The sequence below is a fragment of the Neovison vison genome, chromosome 2 (assembly GCF_020171115.1).
Source record: "Neovison vison isolate M4711 chromosome 2, ASM_NN_V1, whole genome shotgun sequence".
NCBI lineage: Eukaryota > Metazoa > Chordata > Mammalia > Carnivora > Mustelidae > Neogale > Neogale vison.
In genome coordinates, this window is record NC_058092.1 from 2,790,600 (window position 1) to 2,813,881 (window position 23,282).

The window sequence follows — 23,282 nt, forward strand, 5'->3', positions numbered from 1 at the left end:
TCTCCATTAGGAAAACTGAACGAGCGACGGCCTTCCCGAAGGAAGTGTGTGCGTGCTCCCTTCCTGAGCTGAGGCCGGGTGGGTGTCCTGGCCCGCGTGGGGAAGGCGGGTCTCTGCTCCTGCACCGCCGTGTTGGCATTTGGGGGCGACGGGGGAAAGCCGCCCAGGCATGGGAAGGGGAAGGACAGGGCAGTTTGCCGGCCCCATTCTGTGCAGACCCACAGCTCAGAGAACTTGGAGACGCAGGGGTGGGGGAACCCAGGGTCTTCTCTGTACCAGGTGCCAGAGTCTCCCCTCTCCCCTAAAGTCACATTTCTCCGACGGAAACACCATGATGAGGCCGTGCTCCTTCGCGGGTGCCCCCCCAGGCCACCCCTCGAGGTGGAGGTCCATTCACCTGGGGCCCAGGGACCCCACGGAGCCCTGGTGGGGTCCCCCCGCAGCCCTCAGCATGACCCCCATGTCTACCCCACTTCTGTTGGGGTGTTTAGTTCCATAAACTCTTTATTTCAGGATAGTTTAAAACTTCCAGAAGTTGAAAAGAAGGAAAAGCAGACAGAAATCCTGCGTTCTCTGCGCCCAGATGCCCCTCACGTAAACCTCTTCTGTCTCCGTGTGCGTTGTGTGTCTCCATAAGGGGAACTCTGCTCCTTAGCGTTCACGAAATCCCGCACTTGGTCCGCATTTCCCGAGGTTTTCTCCGATTTCCTTTTTCTCCTTCAGGATGCCGCTCGGGGCACCGCATGACATGTACGTCTCTGTAGGCTTCTCTTGGTGGTGGTGGTCGTTTTCCAGACTGCTCCTTGTTTTTGATGACCTTGGCAGTTTCGAGGAGGACCGGTCAGGGATTTTGTCGAATGTCCCTCCAGCGGGACCTGTCTGGTGGCTGTCTCACGGTTCGACGGCGTGACGGGTTTCGGGAGGAGGCGCAGTCCTTTCCCATCCTGTCGGGAGCACCTGCTGTCGTGACTCACGCCGCGGACGTGACCTTGACGCTGGCCAAGGTCCTGCGTGCCCGGTGTCTCCACAGAAAAGCACCCCTCCTTGCCATGTGCTAATTTTGGGAAGCAGGTCACTAAGCGCAGCACACGTGGTTGGGGGACACCCGCTTTTCGTAACTCTCCAAAACTCACCCGATTTGTAGCCGGAGGAGATGGGACGGGGCGCGTCCGAGGGAGTCACCCTCCCGGGCAGGTGTACGCCACTCATGCACGCCGTGGCTGGTGTGCCAGGCCAGCTGAGGACAAGCCCAGGAGCGGGCACGCTGGGGCAGGGCTGTTCCCGGGTGGGGTAGAGGGGCTCCCCACCGCCCGTAGAGAGATTCCAGGGCTGGTAGGATCTTCTCGCCCAGCCCAGTGCCTCACCGCCCTGGGGGTTCTTGCACACGGGATCTGGGCACCTGCGGGAGGCCTGGCCTGCGAGCCCCTGGGGAAAGTGGGTCCCGAAGAGGAAGACAAGTCTTCGTGTGTGATTAGCCGCAGGCCTCTCCTGGGAAGAAAATACACAGAAGGTAGCAAATCCAGTCTCAATCCACGAGTCCTGTGAATGTGTTCTTAGGAGGGAATAAAAGATTTCAATAAAAATTTAAAAGGGGGAGAAGCCAGAAAGCCATGAACCAGAAAACAAAGCGGACGGCGCTGTAGCCCCTATGTGGACGCGGCCGGGTGAAGGCAGGGGAGCAGGGACGCAGCCCTGCGCGGGCTGGAGGCGGGCAGCCGGGCGCTCCAACCTCCGACGAGGCCTGGCCCCGGCCCGGCGAGGACCGTGTGCGAGGCTGAGGGAACTCGTGCGTGTTCCCTGCCTGGTGCTGGCAGCTCAGATGCGGCCCCAGCTCGGGCCCCCTCTCCTTCGTCCCCGCTGCCGGGCCCTGCCCCCAGAGCAGGACGCCGTGCCACGTCCCGCCCCGGGCTGGTCTTGCCGCCCTTGAAGGCATCAGCTTCTTGAGCTACGATGTCGCCCTGCCAAGTCACCCCCGCCCCAGTGGTCTCAGTGTGTTCCCAAGGTCGTGCAGCCGTCAACACTCTCAATGCCCGAACGTCCCTGACCCCCAAGAGAAATCCTACACCCATCAGCAGTCTCCGCCCCCCCAGCCCCCGGCAACCGGGTCTCTCCTCTCCGTCTCTGCGGGTCCCCGGGTTCTGGGCATCTCGGCGACACGTGGCTTCTACGTCACCGATTGTGTCCAAGCTCTGTTCACCCGGCTGCGTGTGTCGCTGCTGCTGTCTTTTTGAAGGCCAGAGGACGTTCCCTTGTGGGGACAGAGCGTGTCGTCCTCATCCGGTCACCTGATGGACTCTGGTGGCTTCGGCGCTCGGCTCCCACGAGGAGGGCTGCCGGGAACATTCGTGCTCACGTTTTTGTGTGGACTTGGGTTTCCACCCGGGCGGACATCGGGGTCAGCGGGAACTAAGTCTTCGAGGAGCTGCTGAGCCGTTCTGCGTGGTGACGACACCCTCTTACACTCCCACTGGCCGTGGGCGAGAGCACCCGTCTCCCCACGTCCGTGCCGACGCCTGGACTCGGCTTTGTGCCTGTCGTCGTCCTCGTGGGTGTGAGGTGGGGGGTCATGGCCGTGGATGCCCTCGGGGGACTTGGCGTCGGCCCTGCACTGTGGCCTTCTGGTGTGTCCTGTGGCAACGCTGACAGCTAGCGCTGGGGCCGACGGCCGCTGGGCCTCCCTCCTGACCCTCGGAGGAGCCTCCAACCCTGTGGGGCTGACGGCGCCATGGTGCCTTCCTGGGGCCAGAGGGCTGTGGGCGGAACTGAGGCCTCCACCCCCGTGCTGGACGGGCTCAGAGGGAAGAGCGTTCCTGGGGCTGGGCCAGCCGGGAGGATGGAGCGAGAGGGCCCACAGTGCCCTGCATGTGGTCCTTGCACGTACGGCCGGGTCCCCGGACACCGGGACCCAGCGTCATCCCAAGTGCTGAGCGTGTACCCCCGGAGCCCGACAGTCCAGGCTTGGGAACTTCGACCCTGGAGAGGGACCCCCGGTCCCCGCGGGCCACAGGATCGGCCCCCCGACCTCCCTACGGGAGGGGCTCTCTCTGCCCCCGACCCTGGCCTGGCGCGTCGCGGCTGCTGACTTGTCCCCTGCGCTCCTCGTAGTCCTTCTCTGGACTGTCCGCCACTTTAAGAGGGAAGAAACCGGACTCGAAGGGAAGCAAGGCAAGCTCTCCCGCTCTTGCGATCGGTTGGTTTTTCTGCAGAAGAGCGGGTGGCGTGGAAATGAGGGGGTTTCTATGGTAACGAATTACAGCCCAGGATTGGTGAAAAATGACAGAAATATCCTGTGTGTGAAGTTCTGCTGAACAGGCCGGCAGCACAGGCTGAGGTGCCGTGGTTTTAATTTCCTGGGGCAATTTTCTCCCCGGTGCCGACGGCATGTGGGCTCGTCTGGGTCTGCTTTCCATTCTGGGGGCCTGATGGGGCCAATGGGGGCCTGGCTGTGTCTGCTGAGCTCTGCTGGAGCCTGGCCTTGCCTCATGGGACCTGAGGGGCCTGGTGTTGCCTGGTGGGGTCCACTAAGCCTGGTGGGACTTGGTATTTCCTGGTGGGACATGGTGTTGCCTGGTACGATATTGTGGGACCTCGTTCCTGGTGGGGCCTGGTGCGACCTAGAGGAACCTGGTGGGGCCTGAGGTTGCCTGGTGACCTGTGGGGCCTCATGGAGCCTGGTGTTGCCTGGTGTTTCCTGGTGTTGCCTGGTGTTTCCAGGTGGGGCCTGGTGGGGCCTGGTGGGGCCTGGTGGGGCCTGGTGGAGCCTGGTAGGACCTGGTGTTTCCTGGTGTTTCCCGGTGGGGCCTGGTGAGACCTGGTGGGATCTGCTGGGGCCTGAGGTTCCCCAGTGACCTTGCAGGGACTGCTGGGGCCTGGTGGGGCCTGACATTGCCTAGTAGGACCTGGTGGGGCCTGGTGGGGCCTTCTGGGGTAAGGCACTGCTCTGGCACTGGACTCCCATCCCAGTACGCAGAGTGGTGAGAGAACCTGGGGGTCTAAACCGTCCATCCTCCCTGAGGCACCTGTGGCCGTAGGAGCTGTGCTCACCGTGTGCACGGGATGTTTCACACTGACCTAAATCTCTGCGTGCGGTGACGGAGGCCCTGGTCCCTGCATGGAGCTTGGCGGGCTGTGCAGAGAAATCGCGCACCGGCAGGAGCTCGGTGCAGAAGCATTAGCATAATGAGCGATTCCTAATTTCTGCAGCAAAGCACTTTCATTCTGATGAGAGAACTGGGCCCTTTTTATTTGGGGATTAGTCCTTTTTGGTAATTAGCGCTCATTAATACAAGTTTCTTCCTTTGCACATCCCGAGGACAGGCAGGGAGCGGCACGTGCCTAAGTACCCCCCGGGGAAGATGTGACCCCGGGTACACGGGCACAGTGAAGAACAAGGGGGGGCTCACACACAGACACACGCACACACGCACAGACCCCGCACTTAGCTGCAGGCACACATGCGTGTGCATCTACAACGGATGGGCACACAGATGACCCCCCACGGACTCATGCTCTCGCACACACACACAAACACACAGTGACATGCAGACCCCACACTTAGCTGCAGGCACACACACATGTGCACCTACGACAGATGGGTACACAACCCCCCCACGGGCTCACACTCTTGCACACTCAATGACACACTTATACATGCTCACTGAATGGACCCCATGCTGGGCCACACCCACACAGGCACACACACACATATGAAAAATGGGCCCACAGCCACCCCCAGTGGAGCCATGCTTTTGCACACTCAACGACACACTTACACTCACTGACATGAACCCTATACTGGGCCACACCCACACAGGCACACATGCACGTATATGACAGATGGGCACACGGACCACCTTACAGCAGACTCTCAGTCTTGCACACCCACTGACACACGTGTGCACCAACATCAGACCTCACGCTCAGCCACACCTGCATATGCACACACACGTATATGTGATGGGCACACAGCACCCCCCACACATACACTCTTGCACACCCACTGACACACATGCACCGACATGCAGACGCACACAGGCACACACGTGTATGTGAGAGACACACAGACACCCCATGTGACTCGTGCTCTTACACACTTGCTGACACACTCACACCCACTCTGCATTTGGCCTTTCACAGGCGCTGGTGCACCACCACACGTCGGCAGTCGCCCACGCTGGCCCGCGGCCCCGAGCACACTCCCGTGCACACGTGCACACATGACTCACTCACACACCACACGCCGCTCACTCACTGATTCTTCCCTTTTAAAGTCACGCGAAGCCTCATAAAGAAAACTGCCTTGTGCTCTGCGGGGCTGGTCTGGAGCCGCTTTCCAGGCTGGCAGCTCCGCGCACCCAACACCCCCGCCGCCCCCGCCCACCGCCGTCGCTGCGTCCTGGATCCGTGTCCGTGTTCAGACGTGGCGCCGGTGGCGAGGGCGAACGGTGTCTGCACCCGGTGCTCTGTTACCTAAGCTGGTGGGAGAAGGAGTGTGGCCCGGGTCCCCTGAGCCTCCCCGTGGCTGCCCGTGCACTGTCAGGGCCCACGCGACGCCCCGCACACCCACCGGCCTGTCCTCCCCGGGTCGTGCGGGCTCTGCCCTTCCCCCAGCCGCGCCTGAGCCGAGGAGGTGGACTGTGGGGCTTCAAAGGGCACCTGCGCTGCAGGCACACAGGGGAGCCGGAGCGCCAACAGAGCAGTCTGCGCGCCGGGAGACTTCCCGCTCACCCACAGCAGATCCCATTTTCCTGAACAAATCCCAGAGGCCCCAAGTCAGAAGTGCTCCCGCGTGCAGCGCCCAAGGCCACAGCCTGCTCTGAGACTCACACGTGTGCCTGGGCAGGGGGAGGGTTTGCCGACCACAGCCTGGGCAGGGCCCGGGAGATGCCCGACCTCCGTGCCCCCGTGAAGTCGGGCGGAACCCCCGTCCCTCCGGGCCTCAGCAAGGGGAGGTTGCGAGTGCCGAGACGTGGGTCCGTAACTTCTGTGACATGGAGCCCTGGACCCGAGGGGCCGCCTGAGCCCCCGCCTCGCCCTCCTGTTACCGCACATCCTCGATGTGTCTCCGTCTCACTCTGGGTCGAAGCCGAGTGGGGGACAGAAGGGGTTTGAGATCATCTTGTCGGCTGAGTTGGGGGTTTTGAGACCCAGTTTCCCTCCCGTGTCCTGTCAAGCAGTCGTGTGCGGCGCAGGGGCACGGGAACGGGGCTGCTGTGGTGCTGATGAACGGGAGCCCCCCCCCCCACTCCCCCCGGCCGCAGGGCTGTGAAGTCAGCTCCTGCAGGGCTCCGGCTGCCCCTCTGAGCTGAGGGTCGGCGCGCCTTACCAGAAGGGCGCTTCGGCGTCCCGGCGGGGATGGGGGGACTGCCGGCACAGCCCCCAGGGCCCCCCTGACCCTGCTTTCTCTTTTCCACGCAGTTCCATGTCCATCCGCTGGCCGGGCTGCTCCCTAGGAAGCCACGCTTGGATACTTATAGCCATGTTCCAGCTCGCCATGGATCTGCCCTCGTGTGAGTCCCTGGGCCCGGGCCCCGACTTCCGGCTCCTGCCCCGGCCGCCGCAGCGGCCCCCGCGGCTGTGGAGTTTGAAGAGCGGACAGGCGGCGCGCCTCTCCGTGCCCGTGTGGAGCCCGCGCCCGGCCCGCGTGGAGCGCAGCCACGGGCAGGTGCCGAGCCCGCGCGCCAAACGGGCACACAGACCCAGGGACCAGGTGGCCGCCCTGGCGCCCAGAGGGGGGCTCGCCAAGCCCCCAGCTGCTGCCAAATCCAGCCCTTCCCTGGGCTCCTCCTCCTCGTCCCCGTCCCCCGCGGCGGGTAGCGGGGCCACCACGGACCCGCAGGCCCTCCTGCGGAGGGAGAAGAGGCACCTGCAGGGGGCCGGCTTCAGCGGTTTTGATTTCCGGGGCAGCAGGCCTACCACAGAGACGGAGTTCATCGCCTGGGGGCCCACGGGGGAGGAGGAGGCCCCAGAATCCAACACATTCCCAGGGCTTTATGGCCCCACCACGGCCTCCATCTCACAGACACGGAAGACAACGGTGGCCACCGCCACCCCCACCGCCACAGCCACCACGGCCACCTCTACTACGCTGCAGACTAAGGGGGTCACGGAGCCCCTGGGCCCCAGGAATAGGATCCCGATTGGGGTTAGCACAACGGAGCCTTCCACCAGTCCCAGCAAAGACGACGGCGAAGACGGCAAGCCCCCGCGGATTCTGGGGGAGACCTCAGGTACACCCACCTCTTTTCTGTTTGGGGTTCGGTCTGGGGGAGGACACTCTGGGGTGGGGCTCGTGAAGGTGCCACACTGTGCCTGGTGACGGTGCTTGGCGGGACTCCCCATTTCTCAGCGGCTACGGCCATGGCAAAGAGCAGACAGTTGGCCCCCCAAGGCGGCCTTGGGGGCTGAGGCGGCACACGTGTCCGTGGGCTTTGGGTCCTGGAAAATATAGGTTGTGCTCTAGCCAGACCCTTCTGGCTGGAAGAAGGGAGATGGGACAGGGTGTCTCCTCAGCGGTGGCCTAGAAGGGGATGCTGTGCCCACCTTGCCTGTGTCACAGGCATCTGGACCCCACCAGGCACAGGACCACCTCTTCCCAAATGGTACTGCGGGCCAGCCTGGGAGGGAGATGCAGACACGCCTGCTGGTAGAATTAAGGCCCAGGTGGAGTCTCCAAATACTTTCCAGGCCGTGGCCCGTGGAAGGGTAACTGCCACGTTGGCCCAGAATTAGGGATCGCGTCAAGCAGCAGAAGAGATCGAGGGCGGGTAGAAGGGAGAACTTGCTGTGCTGCCGGCCGAGGCTCTGCAAACTGAGTAGGGCTGGGGAGTGTCTCGCCCGGAGACGGCGTCGCAGGTGTTTGGAGGATGGGGGTCAGAACGAAAGGCTCTCGTCCCTCTGCCCGTTGCTCTGGGTGCTTCCAGACAGTTCCCTTGAAGCACCCACTGCAAAGTAGCTTTATATTTTTTTTCTCTTCCGCCTCCTCGCCCAGTGGCTTCTAAAGGAGTGGCCCTGGAAAATCTCCCAGGCCACAGCTCGTCGCTTCAGGGCCAGCCACAGGCACGTCCCCAGCATCACAGCTGGCTGAGGGCGCACGCAGAGTCTGGGAGCCCTGTGCTCCAGCCGCCTCTGGCTCCCTGTGCCTCTGTGAACAGGCCACGACCCCAGGCCCCTCAGGACCAGGATGTTCACAGATCAGATCTGGGCATGCACATCTTAGAAGGGCCACGGTATCAGCCAGATCTTAAAACAGGATGCGTAGTCCAGGGTGTCCACACGAAGCAGTGCAGGGGCCCCGTGGCCTCCTCTGCGCCATTTATCTGCTTCTCTGCATCCTAAGGCCTTGGGTTCCGCAGGCCCCGAGGGGCCCCTTTCAGGACCCTGGACAGACGAGAATTGCTCCCCTGGGTCTCTCGGCAGCACAGGTCTTCCTGAAGGCTACGTCCGCCCGAGGCTGCGTCTGGCTGTGGTTGGGAGCTGGACAGGTTTTCAGAGAGTGGGCGGCTTTTGTTCCATGACCTACTTCCTTCCTTCACCTGGACGAGAGAACTACAGTTTGTATATTCTGAGCAGTTCTTCCCTAGAGAGCAGCGTATCTGTGAAAGCAAACCCAGCTCCATCCCAAAGCCAGGGGCCGGGGCCAGGCCCAGGGACAGAGGCTATGAGCTCGGAGCACGGCAGGAGAAGGTCTGCAGGCAGTCACGGGCGTCTCCCAGGCAGCCTTTGTGCAGGACCAGGGCACACACAGCCTGCAGCCCACCATGTCTGTGCCGGATGCCGGAAAGCAGTCTACGGAAGCATTTGTCTTTACCTCAATGAACTCACAAGCCATCATCATAATAGAATTTAGTGCTGCATTCGTTTACTGTCATCCCCTCTACACACGTCACTTACTGTATAGGCACGGACGAGAAAACAAGTTCCCATTTATTCCAAATTACATTTGTTATTACTAAAGTTAAATGTTCGGGACAGCATTAGAAGGCTCAGCAAATTAATTCACAGTACATTGGAGGTTGCTAATCCAACTCGACAGATGCTTATCTTGGAAAAGATTTATGGTTCTTCATAATATAATCTGGTGCTAGATTAATTTGTTTAGCCAAACAAATTTAAAGGGGGGGGGAGACGTGTGTTTACTTTCAGTGCAGAGAGATGTTAATTCTGGGAAGCGATGCCGGATGCGGAGAAGGGACGCCAGCGGCCCTCAGCATCCAGGCCAAGGCAAGGCAAGACAGGAAGTACTGAGATGACTCCTCTAACTGGGTCCGTCACAGCCCAGCTGATCCCACAAAAGTGACCCAAGTCACCGAGAGCCCTGATGGGAGCCCCGTAAATTCCCCTTGTCCCGGCTGTCCCCACACATAGACCTGGGCTCCCGACTCCTAGTGGTGCACAATGACTCCTCACCCTTCTCAGATAGGATTAAAGCTGCAAGCGTGCTCTTGGGGACCCCAGAGCGGTGGTCCAGGAGGCTGGGCGCGCCATACACACTTATAAGCCGCAGACTGCCCGCAAATCTGGGCTCTTCTGCAAGTAGCTGTGTGACCCTGGGAAGTTCTCTTCTCTCTTGGCTTCATTTTCTTCACCAGGAAAGTTAGAACTTAGAGACCACCCCATAAATGAAGTGACTGGGAAGTCTTGCCTAGTTTTAGTATGGTGGTTAAGAGCATCTGCCTTCAAATCCCTGACTTCATCTTGTATTAGCTTTGTGAACTCAGGCAACTTTCTTATCTTCTCTGTGCCTCAGTGGGAATTACATAATTAACCACCTTATAATGTTGCAAAGAGTAAGTGACATAGTATGGGCCAGGGGGTCAATGCCTGGTGCATAACTGCTGTTCATTACATGATTACTGCAGTTAATACAGTGATGATGATGGTAGTAATAATGATGATGGTGATGGTGGTGATGGTGTTGATGGTGATGGTGTTGATGGTGGTGTTGTTGATGATGGTGCTGGTACTGGTGATGATGGTGATGATGATGGTGGTGATGATGATGATGGTGATGGTGGTGGGTAATGATGCTGATACTGATGGTGATGTGATGATAGTGGTGATGATAGTGATGGAGATGATGATGATAGTGATGGTGGTGATGATGATTGTGATGACGGTGATGATGTTGATGGTGATGATGGTGATGGTGATGATGATGATGGTGATGATGATGATGGTGGTGGTGATGGTGATGATGGTGATCATGGTGATCATGTTGATGGTGATGATGATGGTGGTGATGGTGATGGTGGTGATGGTGATGGTGCTGGTGATGATGGTGATGGTGATGGTGGTGATGATGGTGATGATGATGGTGGTGATGGTGGTGATGTTGATGGTGATGATGATGGTGATGGTGATGATGTTGATGGTGATGATGGTGATGATGGTGATGATGATGATGGTGATGATGGTGATGGTGATGATGGTGATGATGGTGGTGATGGTGGTGATGGTGGTGATGGTGATGATGGTGGTGATGGTGGTGATGGTGGTGATGTTGATGGTGATGATGGTGATGATGATGGTGATGGTGATGATGATGATGGTGATGATGGTGATGATGGTGATGATGGTGATGATGGTGATGATGGTGATGATGGTGATGATGGTGATGATGGTGATGATGTTGATGGTGATGATGGTGATGGTGATGGTGGTGATGGTGATGATGATGATGGTGGTGATGGTGATGATGGTGATGATGGTGATGATGGTGATGGTGATGATGGTGGTGATGGTGATGATGATGATGATGGTGATGATGGTGATGATGGTGATGATGTTGATGGTGATGATGGTGATGATGATGGTGGTGATGGTGGTGATGGTGCTGGTGATGATGGTGGTGATGATGATGATGATGATGATGGTGATGATGGTGGGTAATGATACTGATACTTATGGTGATGTGATGATAGTGGTGATAATGTGTTGATGGTGATGATAATGGTGGTGGTGATGATGGTGATGACGATGATAGTGATGATAAGAATGATTGTTGTCCTTGTGATGATTTGCTACCACTAGCAGCTGCTACATTTCCTGTTCCATCGTGGGGTCATTTGATGAGGTCCTTTGATGAGATCATCTGATGACGTCCCACATCCTCATCCCTGACCTTGGTGCTCTTTGCGGAGGTATAGGTGGCACTAGCTAGGAACTACTTGGGATGGAAAATCACCTGGCTCAGGTTCACTGAGGCGTTGAGCTCCAGCCTCACATGGTGCTGGCAGAGGGTGAGTGTCAGATGGGACAGGAGTTCACTCGAGGTCGAGAGAAGAGGACTCCCCACAGTGAAGCACCATCTTCCTGGGACAGCTCTCTTGCTGGTCATGTTCTGAGTGTGGAATCACAAAGTCTCCTGGGAGAAAAACACAAAGTCATTTCCTGGGCTTTAATCTTAAAACTCGTAAAGGGAGCTGTGGGGAATTCAAGGCAGCTGATTTTGGTGATTGTGTTTGCCCACTGCGGATCTCCTAGGCTATGGGTGCATGGCATACAGCTAGTGCTCAGTAAAGATTTCTGGGACCCGATGTTCTTAGACTTTCCCTCTTGCCCCTGGACCCTGAGATTCTCCAGCCTGCTCAGGTACCTCTGATGCTTTCCTCAACTGTCCATGTTCCTAGCTTTCGAAGGTTCGCCGCCGAGGAGGGGCTTTGAAGCCCTGTAGGGTCTCTGTTAATGGTCATTCACGGTGGGTTCCCATTTGGATCAATCATGTATTCGTGACACCCATCAGCTCGAGGAGGGCTCCGAGGTCATCCCCATCCTGCCTGGTAATTTTTACATTGGGATGCACTCAGGCGTTTCCAAGGATGATTTCCAAGTTGCTTTGTCTTTGTCACCAGGGGGCCTTCACTGTCCTTTAGGTGTGTCCCACTGCAAGCAGGAGGGACAGGCTGGTGTCCTCTTCTCTCACACCGATGGTCAGCTGAACTGAGCAGCACAGCATCCTTGGGAGCACGTCTCATGTGGGGAAATATTTTCAAAATGCTGGGATAGAGGTGGAAGGGAGTTAGGAGCAGCTGTGACAGCTTCTCTCCTCTTAAGGCTTGATGGCGGTTTAAATGCTGAGCCCCTTTTAATTAACTTTCTGGGTGTTTGCTACCAGGGAAGTGAATCCATCCCTAATTTAAAGATATTTGAAGCAAATGACTCATGAACTTCAAAAGTTTTGAATGACTTAATTGGGATAAGAGCATTCATGAACAAATGAGCTTTTGGAGCTCGCTAAACAACCTGCCCTCTGTGGCCGGCAGGGCTGAGCTTTAGGGTCTTAGCTGGGACTTTGGAGAGGATGCGCCTGGATTCCCCTGGTGACCGGTTGTGGCATGGGTGGGAGGGCGCGTGTCTGTCCACAGCCCTGTGCACCACCCAACCTCCCAGGGCGCCCCTCTGCTTTTGCCGAGCAAAGCTACATTCACACCAAGTAGATAACTGAGCTCTGACACGTTTGAGCCAGCCTCGAAGCCTTTTGGAGACGACCCTACCACCGGCTCACCTTTGCTTCCCTTCCACGTGTTCCTTGCCCCAGTTTTTTGCATCTAGCGCTTCTTACACTTCTTATTTCCACCAGAACCACCTCCTCCCCCTGAGAGCAAGTCAGGGGTCAGGAAGCTTCCTTAGTTCTTGCAGATCGCGATGCCTGTCCTGGTGCCCTTTCTCTGTTTCCCTTTTGCCCAGCGCTCAGGAGCTGCAGGAAGGGGCCTGAACTGAGGAGACATGCGTCTCCTCTAAGGCGCCGGGCAGAGTTGCTGGCCATGCAGGTGTCGGGGGGAGGGGGCTGCAGGCGATCCCCGCCCCCCCGCCCTTGCAGAAGGTACCTTCCTGATATCCGGCACTTCACCAAATGTCGGATGGATAACGGACCCGTCTGATATACGGTGAATTGAATTTATGGTTTTCATCCACTCACAGGGGAATGATTCTAAGCGTAGAGATTAAATATTAGACAGAACATTATTTTTAGAATTATTGGACGATGTGAAGAGGACTGGTTTCGGAATTTCTAGCATCTGATCTGTCGTGCCCTGGCTGTCTTGCCAAGGAGTTTAAAATCTATTTGGGAAAGTCAGACAGGTAAGGACACGCGCCGTCACGAGAGAGAAGTGACAGTTAAGGACAGGAGCGGAAATGTCAGAAAACTCCAGCTTGGGTGGCTGCACAGGGATTCTAAAAACCCCGTAAAAGGAGGAGGGGCCGGTCCCGGGGGAACGGGCCCTGCCAGGCTTTCTGAAGAGTGAAGGAGGCTGGTCCTGACTGACGGGGAGGGTGTGTACGGACAGAGCACCGGGGAGGGCAGAGCACACTAAGCACTCTGGGCACCAGAAGCCCAGAGGCCTGCCTGGTGGAGGGCATCGGAGTAGGTGGCCAGGGATGCAGTCTCCTCACGTCTAGAAAGACAGGAGGAAAATCCCTTTAGGCCCCGAAGGTCCATAAGAAGGTTCAAGGCTCAGTGTTCCTTCTGCACACAGCTAGGAAAATGGCCTGCCCTGCCCTTTCGTCATCAGTGAAGGAGAAGGCTGGCAGGCTCTGGCCCTCCCCTCCCTCCTGGCACCGCTCCAGGCAGGAGGGCAGCGGCTCCCCTGCACAGCGAGCTCAGGGCTCAGCGGCACAGGCAGCCGTGGCCAGGATTTCTGAGCTGCCAGGTGTGGGGGAGACGTCACCTTCCCAACTACCCCACCCAGGAGCAGCCCTGCGTGGCGGGTGTCCGATGTGCAAAGGCCCCACGGGCGTGCACCTGCTGGGAGAGGCCTTGCCCTCAGCCCTGGGGCGGGTGGGTTCCAGCCCCTGGGTGGCCGCCCGGTTCCCAGGCGCAGCCAGGATCACAGGCAGACACGCGACAGTTGTGCCGTACGATCCGACGGGAAGACAAGGCTTCCGGTCTTGGCTTCCCATGTGGTTCGGTGAATCTCCGCCTTGGATTGGAGTCTGTTGCTTGGAGGGGATGGTTAGCAGCACCCGAGGAGGACGTTTCTCTTCCAGAACCTTCTGTCAGCAGCGGGGATGCCCTGTCTGTCTCCGGAGCAGAGGTGGAGGTGTCTGCCGAGCTGACCGAGGATGGGACATGGGGCGGTGAAGCCGGTGCTGCAGCGTGGGGGGCGGGGAGCCCCTGCCCTGACCCAGGCGTGACCCGGGTCCTGGCTGTCCCCCGTCCCCGGCTGGTGGTGTGCCCATGCTGTGCCCTATGACCTCAGGGAGTGCCGGCTTCCTTGACAGCAGACTAGGAAACCATTTCCACCTCGCAGGGTGGTTTGGAGGCATGGCTGAGCTCACCCGCGCAGGAAGCTGGGCACACAGGGCGTGTCAGGGGCCCCGGGCACATGCATGCCCCCTCGCTCTGCCTCGGGGAGAGAAGGGCACTTGTGCTGGGAAAGTGGGACCCCTGTGTCCTTCAGCCTCCCCTGATGGGGCCGGGGTGAGCACATGCAGGTGCCTGGATTTCTCTGCCCCGGAAGGATGCAGCAGTCAGACCCATCCAGGAGACCCTCCGCAGAAGCCCCGTAACCCTCCAGGTCAGCAGCCCCACGGGTGCCCTGCGCGGGCACCATGTCCAGGGGCCCGGCCCGGGGGAGGGCTGTCCTCTGGAGTGCTGGTCAGCGTGTCCTCCGCCAGGGGCCGGCCAGCTTCTCTGCAGACTGCCCCTTCGAGTGACCTGTGGTCAGACTCGAGCTTCACTCCTCGTGTTCTCAAAACTGCCCTTGGAAGGTGGTGGGGCTGACACTCAGGGAGGCTCAGCCTCTTGGGAGTCGAGGAGGTGGGCCAGGGCCCTTTCTGTGACTCTGAGGGTCCGCCACCCCCAACACCCCTGTCGCCTGAAGCTTCCGGGGATTCTGAGTGGGACCTAAATCCAAGAGGAAGTTCTTGGCCCAGGTGTGAGGTCCAGTGAAGAAGGAACCTTTTAGAAGCTCCACGGAGTCCTGTCCATCAGCAGAGCTCACGGCAGGTGGGTGGAAACGTTGGATGCCCCACCCCGTGCGGTTTCCCATGCTGAACAGAAAGATGTGGATGTGTCCTGGGGCCAGAGGAAGAGCCACACCTGGGTCCCCATCCCTGTTCCCACCCCTGCCAGGAGACGTTGTCTATGGGGTGGGGCAGGAAGAAAGGCTAACAAGCTCGGGCCAGCTTCCCGCCATCCCCTTCTACTGACGTGAGTGCCTCGTTTTGGAGAAACTATAACCGTCCTCCAGACGCATCTAATGCCCTGGGTGCAACGGAGAGGAAACGGACATGAACGTGTGATCAACGCTGCGCCTGCGCACAGCTTCACCGGAAGGCGTGGCGAGGTGGTCAGAGGCTCAGCCCCCGCCCCGTACCGCTTCATCAGGAACCCCAGGGCAACACGCGCTACGACAGGGGTGCCGTCTGAGCGTGGGGGGGCAGCTGGCTTTTGGAAAATGGTGAACAACTCCTGGCAACATTTGGGACCAAAATAATCCAGCCTCCTTGCGATCTACACGGTGGTGGTGTTCTTGGAAACTTTGGTGCTTATTAAAACCATGCAAAAAATACTCTGGGTCTGTACGTGCAACAGAAGGAGGCTCGCTGGGCTCAAAGCATTTATAGCAGGAGCGAGCAGAAGGATGCCGGGAGTCACGCAGAACGGAGGGCCGGCCGTGGGTGAGCACGTCTGTCCTGTACACTGTGGGGCAGGGAGCGTCCTGTCCCTACGCAAATAACGTCAGTCATGGTGACAACCAAGAACGTCCCCCACGCTCCTGGATGCCCCTGCCCCCCGAGAAGCCCCGTTCTCGCCCCGGACATTCCAGAGGCAAGAGGCAGCCTCCCACCCCGGAGACAGGTGGCCTTGCCCCCGGCCGCATGCTGCCCAGAAAGGACCAGCTTCTATCTGCCCCCGGGCGTCCCGGCTGGGGGCTGGAAACACCAGGCGTTTGACCCCTCCCAGTCTGCGGGGCCGGGGAGGGTCTTTCCTGCCTCTTCCAGCTGGGCGTGATGGCAGGTGTCCCTCGGCTCCTGGCCGCACCCCAGCCTCTGCCTCTGTGCTCACACGGCCTATCCCCTCCGTGTCGGGGTCTCCCCGCTTCTTAGAAGCACACTGGCCATTGCCTCGGGCCCAGGCTGAGAACCCGGGATGGCCTCATCTTGAGATCCTTCATGTCATCGCGTCTGCAAAGTGCCTGCTTCTAAATAGGGTCACACTCGCAAGGCCTGGGGTTTAGGACCAAGTCATGGCTATTCCTTGGAGCTGCCGTTTGGTCTGGGAGGGGTGGGGGGCCGGCATCACCCCCATTGCCTGGGAGTCGGCAGCCCCTACAGATTTTTTCCGAAAGCTGGGAGCACTGTGGACCCTTCACCTGCCTGTCCTGCTGGAGGAGAAGGTGGGCCTGGAGAGGGCATGGCCCAGCCCTCACCCACCCACCCTTCGCGAGGCCTGGGAGCCACTGGGGCTTGGAGAAAACACCACCTGCATTTATCAAAAAGGCTTTGTATCTGTTGAGCCTCAGAGACAGGTCCGAGCTGAAAATGTCTGGCCTCCGGGTCGCCCCCGGGCCCTGAAGATCCATCCTTCACTCATGTGCGTGTCCTGAGCACCTACAGTGTGCAGGCCGTGCGCTTACATCAGAAGACGACCGTGGTCCCTGTCCCCTCCAGGGGCAGCAGACGGACAGAGACACAGCCAGAACACGAGCAAGGCCACCCCAGGTATGGGGCACGGTGCCTGCGGCCTGGGGCGGGGAGCTGGTCTCGAGCTGAGATCGGTGGGTACGAGGAAGGGTCGGCAGGAGGAAGCGAGCGGCAGCCAGCAGCCAAGGGGGTGGGAGTGGGACAAGCAACAGAAGGGCTGTGAAGTGGCGGGCCACGGGGCTGGGGGCAGGGGAGGTCCGGGGTTGGGCTGGGCCTGGAGGCCGTCGTGGGGGCTCTGGGTTTGAGTCTGAGGTTGGTGGGGTGAGCAGAGACTGGGCTGACCTGGTGAACCCCCCGGGAGCCCTGCAGGTCTGAAAGGACAGAGCTGGGGGGGAGACCAGGTCGGGGGCGGGGGCATGAGGGTGCCTGGAACTGGCTGAGAACTCGGTGGGTGGCAGGAGGGAAAGAGAACAATCTGGAAGGCCTCCTAAGTGTCTGGTCTGAGCAGCCCGTGCCTTCGACGTGGTGGCGCCTGTCCTGAGCGGGGGTTGGCGTGGATGGGAGAGGGCAGCCGGCAGCCCCGTGGGCCCGGCTTCGCTGCAGTGGCCGCACCAGCTGTCCAAGGGGACACCCGTGGGCCCCCTCGGACCTGCATGTTTGCAGCTGGGGGAAGGTCTGGCCTGCGGTGGAGACCCCAGAGCCGTTGGGGTCTGGGTGGTGTCAGAGGTCCTGTGGCTAATTGAGATCACCTGGAGAGAGTGTAGAAGGTGTGCGAGGGGGACAGGGATGGAGGACAGAGCCCCAGAGTGTCCTGAAGCACAAGGAAGCATGCCCAGGGAGGAGGGGTGCGGGAGGGCGGGACCTGGGAAGCCTCCGTGGAAAAGCACCTCACAGGGGAGGCGGGAGAGAGGAAGGGGAACCGAGGAAGAGGGAGCCGACAGGAGGGAGGGAGAGAGAAGTGGGACAGGGAGGGCCTGGTCCTGGTCAGGGCTCCAGGAGACAAGAGGGACGAGTAGGGAGGTGACCATCACCTTTGTCCCCACGGAGGTGCAGGCTTGGAGGCGTGGCGAGAAGGCCCGCTGGGTGTGGGGGGGGACCGGAGGCGAGACAGTGGATTCTGTGGAGGACCCTTTGCTGCTGCCCTCGAGGGAGCGGGAGGCGGGCTTGCCCGTCAGCGTGAAGGGTCCCGGGCAGGATGAACGCGGTGCTGGCCGGACGCAAGCGAGGGCCTCGTGCGGAACGCCAGCGGCCCCGGCTGGCTGCTGGACGGCCCACGCCTGCCCGCACGGCTGAGCTCCACGCAGGACGGGCTGGGCTTGTGGAGGGAGCAGGAGGCGGTGAGGAGGAGGCGACCCTTCTGGGAATCCCGCTTTCCTGGCACCAGACTAACCCCTTTCCACTCGGGAGCTCCTTGTGAGCTGGAGGGGATCGTGCCCCTGAGGGACAGCGCGGACAGGCCCTGCCCTGCAGGTGGGGACAGGCGATAGCAGAAGCGGGTGAGGGCGTGTGAGCAGGGCCTGACCAGTGGGAAGGGGAGGAGGAGGGCCCGGGCATGTGGGACATGCACAGAGGCCTCCTGGCACGGGGGAGCTGGATGTGGACGGGTAGAAGGAGGTGGTGAGGCTGGAGCCAGTGTGGGGGCCACGGAGGTCCCGGCCAGGGGCAGGAGCTGTGTGTGTGTGTCCCCAAGGGCACATAGGAGCTGTGGGAAGGCCCGCCCCGAATGTGCAAGCCCGCCCTGTCCCCGCTGGCTCTGGTGATGCTCCAGGCCTCACCGAAGGCCCCTCATCTGGGGAGAGGAGCTGGCATCCTCACCGGGTCGTGTCACGGGCCCGTGGTTTGGAAGAACACCTCCCCGACGCCGGCCTGCGCCCAGGCCCCTCCCCCGGGAGCCGGACCTCACCGGATGCACCGAGCATCGCCGGGCGTCTCAGCCATTCGTCCGCCCCTTCCCAGGGGCAGCGGAGGCCTCTCCTCCTTCAGAGCCCCCACGAGGCCATGGGGACGACACCCACCACCGTCTCTCACCCGAACCAAGGCCGGCCTTGCCCCTGGCAGACACCAAGACCCAGACTTGGAAATGCGGCTCGGGCTTAACTGGGAGGGCGTGTTCCGTCTGCCTCCGTGGGGACACGTGTGGCCGGTTAGGGTCTACGGGCCCCAGATCCAGACCCAGGCAGCTGGCGCTGCCCCCAGAGCTCGGGTCAGCGGTCAGCTGTCAGCAGGCCTGGGCAGGGCCTCCCGGCTGGCGGACGGCTGAGACGCCAGGGGAGCAGGGCCAGGAGCCACGCAGTGTCGGGGTACAGGCCACCTCAGGCACCTCAGCAGGCACTCCGCTCTGCCCTGCCGTTGTTCCAGACTTCCACGGAGCAGGGGACGGTGTGGGGCGCAGAGCCACGACGGGGACAAGGGCAGGGAGACAGAAGGTCTCGCATTTGGCATAAAGTCCTGAAGATTCATGCCCCACCGTCGTCGGGGCCACACCTCCGCTCTCGCGTCTTCCGACTATACTCTGTCTTCTCGGGGCCGTTCGTCACTGTCCAGGGCACTTAAGCTCCCAGTCCCTGCCCCAAGGTGGAGAGGCACCGTGCTGGCTCCTGCGTTGAGAAACGGGCAGTGGGAGGGCCGACGGGAGGGGGCCTTTCTGTCTCTCCGGAGCGTCCGGAAGGCCTCTCCTTGGCCAGGTTCATGCTCTCCCCTCAGCCGGAGTGGCCACCGCCCCCTCCTCCTTCTGATACCCACACCTCCAGGGACCCCTGGATTCTTCCTCCCCATGTCCTGGCGTTTACCGTGACTCTGGTCATTTTATCACCGCTTGCCTGGACATCTGTCCTGCCCCCCTCCCCCAGGACCAAGAGCGGTGCATACCGGCTGCGTGCTCAGCACTTTCCCTGGGTGACCACCCAGCCCGGGAGCTCCTTGGGGGTGCAGAAGCAACCCTTCTGCGCCCAGGGCCCACATCCCCAGCGCCCCCCGCTCCTGGTGCAGGGCCCGGCCCACAGCTGGTTCGCGCTGCTTCTCTGAACAAAATGCAACTTCCAGGCAAATGTGTTCATTGGGGCGAGACACGCCAGGTCCTCGACGTTGGTGAGAGGGAGAGAGGAGAGGAGAGACAGGGCAATAACGCCCTCGGCCTTTGAAAGTCGCCCGAGCTTAGGCCGTGAGAAGGCGCCGCTGTCCTGTGCAGAGCCCCACGCTCTGGTGTCGCAGTACGTGCCCATCGGGGCTCACCCGCCCACGTCCGCCGCCACACACGCATTCCGGCGCCTCCAGACTGAGCAGGACAGCGTGTCTCAGAGAAGAGAATGATGTTCCTGCCGGCCATCCCCGCACGCCGGCGGCCGCTCCTTCCGGCCCAGGCTAATGGGTCTCCTGCAGCTGGGTGCGGGCTGCGGTGGGGCGTCCCACCCAGGGGCGAGTTCCTCTTCGGCAGGGCTCTAGGGACCAGACGGGCCGGGGCAGCTCCCCACTAGCAGCAGCGCGGAGGGATGTCTTTTCTGTGGTACAGCCGTGCGTGTCGAGAGAGAAGGCTCTGGTGACCCTTTACGTTCTCTGGAGGATGCAAGTCCCGCTGGCTTGGGGCCGCGCCCATATGACCCTGTGTATCCTGGCTTCCTCCTTAAAGAGGGCATTTGGGTCCTGCAGGGGACACAGTTCAGTCCACGGTCCTGGATGGAGAGAAAACACACTGCCGTGTGCGTGGGGGTGAAGAGAAGTGGGGGCAGGCCGTGGAGCCCCGTGGCGGATGCTGAGGAGGACTTGCTGTGTGCGTGTGGGGTGCACGGCCCCGGGGCTGCGTCGGGAGCTCACAGCATGCAGTGCTGGCGCGCGTCCTGCCCATCCCCATTCAGGGTTCCACCTCCCCGTTTGGTGGGGAAGCACCTCCCCAGAAGCCAGGAGGGGCTGGCGGTCTGCTTCCTGGAGCTCAGTGGGGCTGGTCCGTGGGGTGGGTGCTGGCTGGCGTGGCAGGTTGGGAGCCACGGGGGTTTCTGGTGGACCGTCTGGGTGGGGGAAGCGGTCAGATTCCATGTTTCCGAAGGCGCGTTTCAAAGGCTCGGTCAGCGCCGCTTCCCTTCGGTGATGGCGAGGGAAGATGGATGAGACGCACAGCGGCCTCCCCGGCACGTTCATCTCCGCGTCCCCTGGGGCCGGGGTCGGGGAGACTCCCAGAGAAGGGCCCCCGGCGCCCCTGCCCCCAGAGCCGTCTACACAGCATGGCCTGGGACAGCGGGCCACACCACGCTGAGCCCCTGCTCGGACCTGGCGTCCCTGCAGCTCTGGGGACACTGGCCGCTCTGAGGACGTACCGGTGTGACATGACAGTGCTCTGTCCCTCTGGGCCCCGAGCCGTCCTGCCTGGGGGACCAGCTGGCCCAGGGGTACTCAGGTGTTCTCAGGGCTCCCGCCTGCGTCACCCCCGTGGTCCTCCCTCCCCTGGCTGAGCAAACTCATGGCTCTCTCAGTCATTGTCTCTGGCACAGCACACAGCAGGGACTCTCTGGCCGCTCCCTGCCCTGGCCTGTCTGCCCCCGACTCCCACCCACCTTTTGGCAGGTGTTTCTGTGGGATCTCTGTGCCTGGAGCATGGACAGGGCCTGTGACTTGCTTCCAACCAGTAGAATAGGGCAAAGCAGACAGGTGACATTGTCCTCTGGTCACCTTCCATCCTACGGAATCCACAGACTCACGAGGGACGCTCTCACGCTGACCAGGACAGAGCAGCTGCCGTGTGCTGGGACAGCCTTGGAGAGGCCCACAGGCCAGGGGACTGCAGGCAGCCTCCAGGAGCTGAGGACGGTCCCCAGCAGTGGCCCACAAGAAGCCATCGCTCTCAGTCCCATGGCTGCGAAGACACAGAATCTGGAATGAGCTTGTGAGCAGGCCCCTCCCTAGTTGGGCTTGCAGATGAGAACACAGCCCAGCCATGGGAGATGCCAGGAGCCTCAGATGGCAGAGATCTCAGGCACCCAGGGTCTCTGAGACCCCAAGCACAGGACCCAGCGAGGCCACAGTGGGACTACTGGTCCCCAGAAACTGACTACATCAAGAGGTTGGCACCTCGGAGCTTGTGGTCATTGGCCGCTCAGGGTAGATGACCATCACCTCCTGGAGGCCAGTTTGTGTCAATAAGCAGGCTTGAACGAGTGTGTGGTTGGTCACGGGTGATGGGTCCAGGTGGGCCGTCAGACCCTCGCCATCCTTCATTGGCCAGCGTGGAGAGAAGCTCCAACCTGTGGAAGCTTCTGTTTTGGGCACGGATAGTGAATCCTGGGAACCTGGAACCTACTCCTCCTCTGACCCAGCCCCCCGGGGGCTCTGTTGTCAGTCCCCCTAGAACCAACCTCGCTGGACATGTCACCAAACGTGTGGGCTCCCAGGCTGGCCCTCCAGCCCTGGCCGCAGACCCCCTGCCGGTCTTCCCGTAGCTCCAACGTGTGCAGAGCCCTCCATACTCTTCCTCAGATCGTGGGCTAGCACGGGGCTCACGGCTGTGCCGTGTCCTGGGAAGGATCATTGAAACGAATCACACACCCACACCAGAGATGGGTCGTTGATAACAGGCTCAGCTGCTCGGCTTCCCACCCTACAGAGCACCCGCCGAGAACGAGTAAGCCGCAGCCCAGCTCCCCACCTGGATAGGGACAGGCCCTCTCTTGCCTTGTGGCAAGAGGGCAGGTCAGAGCGGGAACGACCCTCGACGGGGTGTGTGTCCCCACGGGTGTCGCTCCACTCACCCGGGCGCCGTGCCTGTCCAGCCTCGGGGTCCTGCCCGGGCCCTCAGGGAAGCACACGGGGCACGCTCAGGACCCTCCCGGACAGCGGTGTCTTTTGGCTTCTGGGCTCTGTGTCCCCCTCGGGATGACCTGCTCGCCCCGTGCTCGCCCCGTGCTCTTGCCTGTGTGCTGAGTCCCAGTGTGGTACCCCGGAGTGTCACAGGAGCTCAATAAGAGCTCCGTGCGGTGGAGGGGTGGGGTGGCCCTTTGTGCAGGGACCTCGGAGTCTCTGGGGGCTGAACAAGCAATACTTACTGTCCCCGTTCTGGGGCCTGAAGGTCCAAGAGGAGCTCCTTCTGAGGCCATGGGGCAGAATCCACTCCAGGTGTCTCCTCCCCTTGCCTCAGGGCTCCCGGGTTTGTGGACGGCTGTCGCCTCCCTGTGTCCCCACGTGGAGCTCCCTGTGCATGTGCTTGTGTCCAGGTTTCCCCTTCCCATGGTCACAGTCGATCGGGGCCTCCCTGATGACCTCATTTGAACTTAACGACCCCCGTAAAGACCCACTTCCCAAGTCAAGCCCCATTCTGAGGTCTGGGGGGCTCGGAATTCAACACCGCTCTGAAGGGGGGCACGGCTCAACTCTTAACAGGTGTCCTCGGACTTATGGCCCGGCCAGATAACCCGAGACAGCGACATCTGGAGACTGTCCATCACATCTGCAGAGGCCGAGTTTCCAAATACAGACTCTCCACAGGGTCTGTGAGGCATGACGTTAGCATATTCGAGGGGGACAGAGTTCAACCCTGGGAGCACCCCCCCTTCCTTCTGCACCCTACTGCCAACAAAACACAGCTCTTCTGGCTCTTCTCTGAGCAAAGACATTGTGTCACCAGGCGGTGCCCTCCCATGGGCCCCGAAAGAGCAAAGCCTGAGCCTGGGCACGGAGGGGTTCTTCTCCCTCAAGAGGAGTTTCTGGAA

At 60.7% G+C, this 23,282-nt stretch overlaps 1 protein-coding gene across 1 annotated transcript in view; it reads left to right on the forward strand.

Moving 5' to 3' along the window:
- Positions 1–2,576: 2,576 nt before the first annotated feature.
- The window catches only part of AJAP1 (adherens junctions associated protein 1), a 70,349-nt gene continuing 49,643 nt past the window's right edge, over positions 2,577–23,282 (forward strand). The window contains exons 1-3 of the mRNA XM_044236561.1: positions 2,577–2,728; positions 3,715–3,804; positions 6,418–7,229. Coding sequence (XP_044092496.1) covers positions 2,577–2,728; positions 3,715–3,804; positions 6,418–7,229 — 1,054 coding nt within the window. The remainder of the gene's footprint in view (positions 2,729–3,714; positions 3,805–6,417; positions 7,230–23,282) is intronic.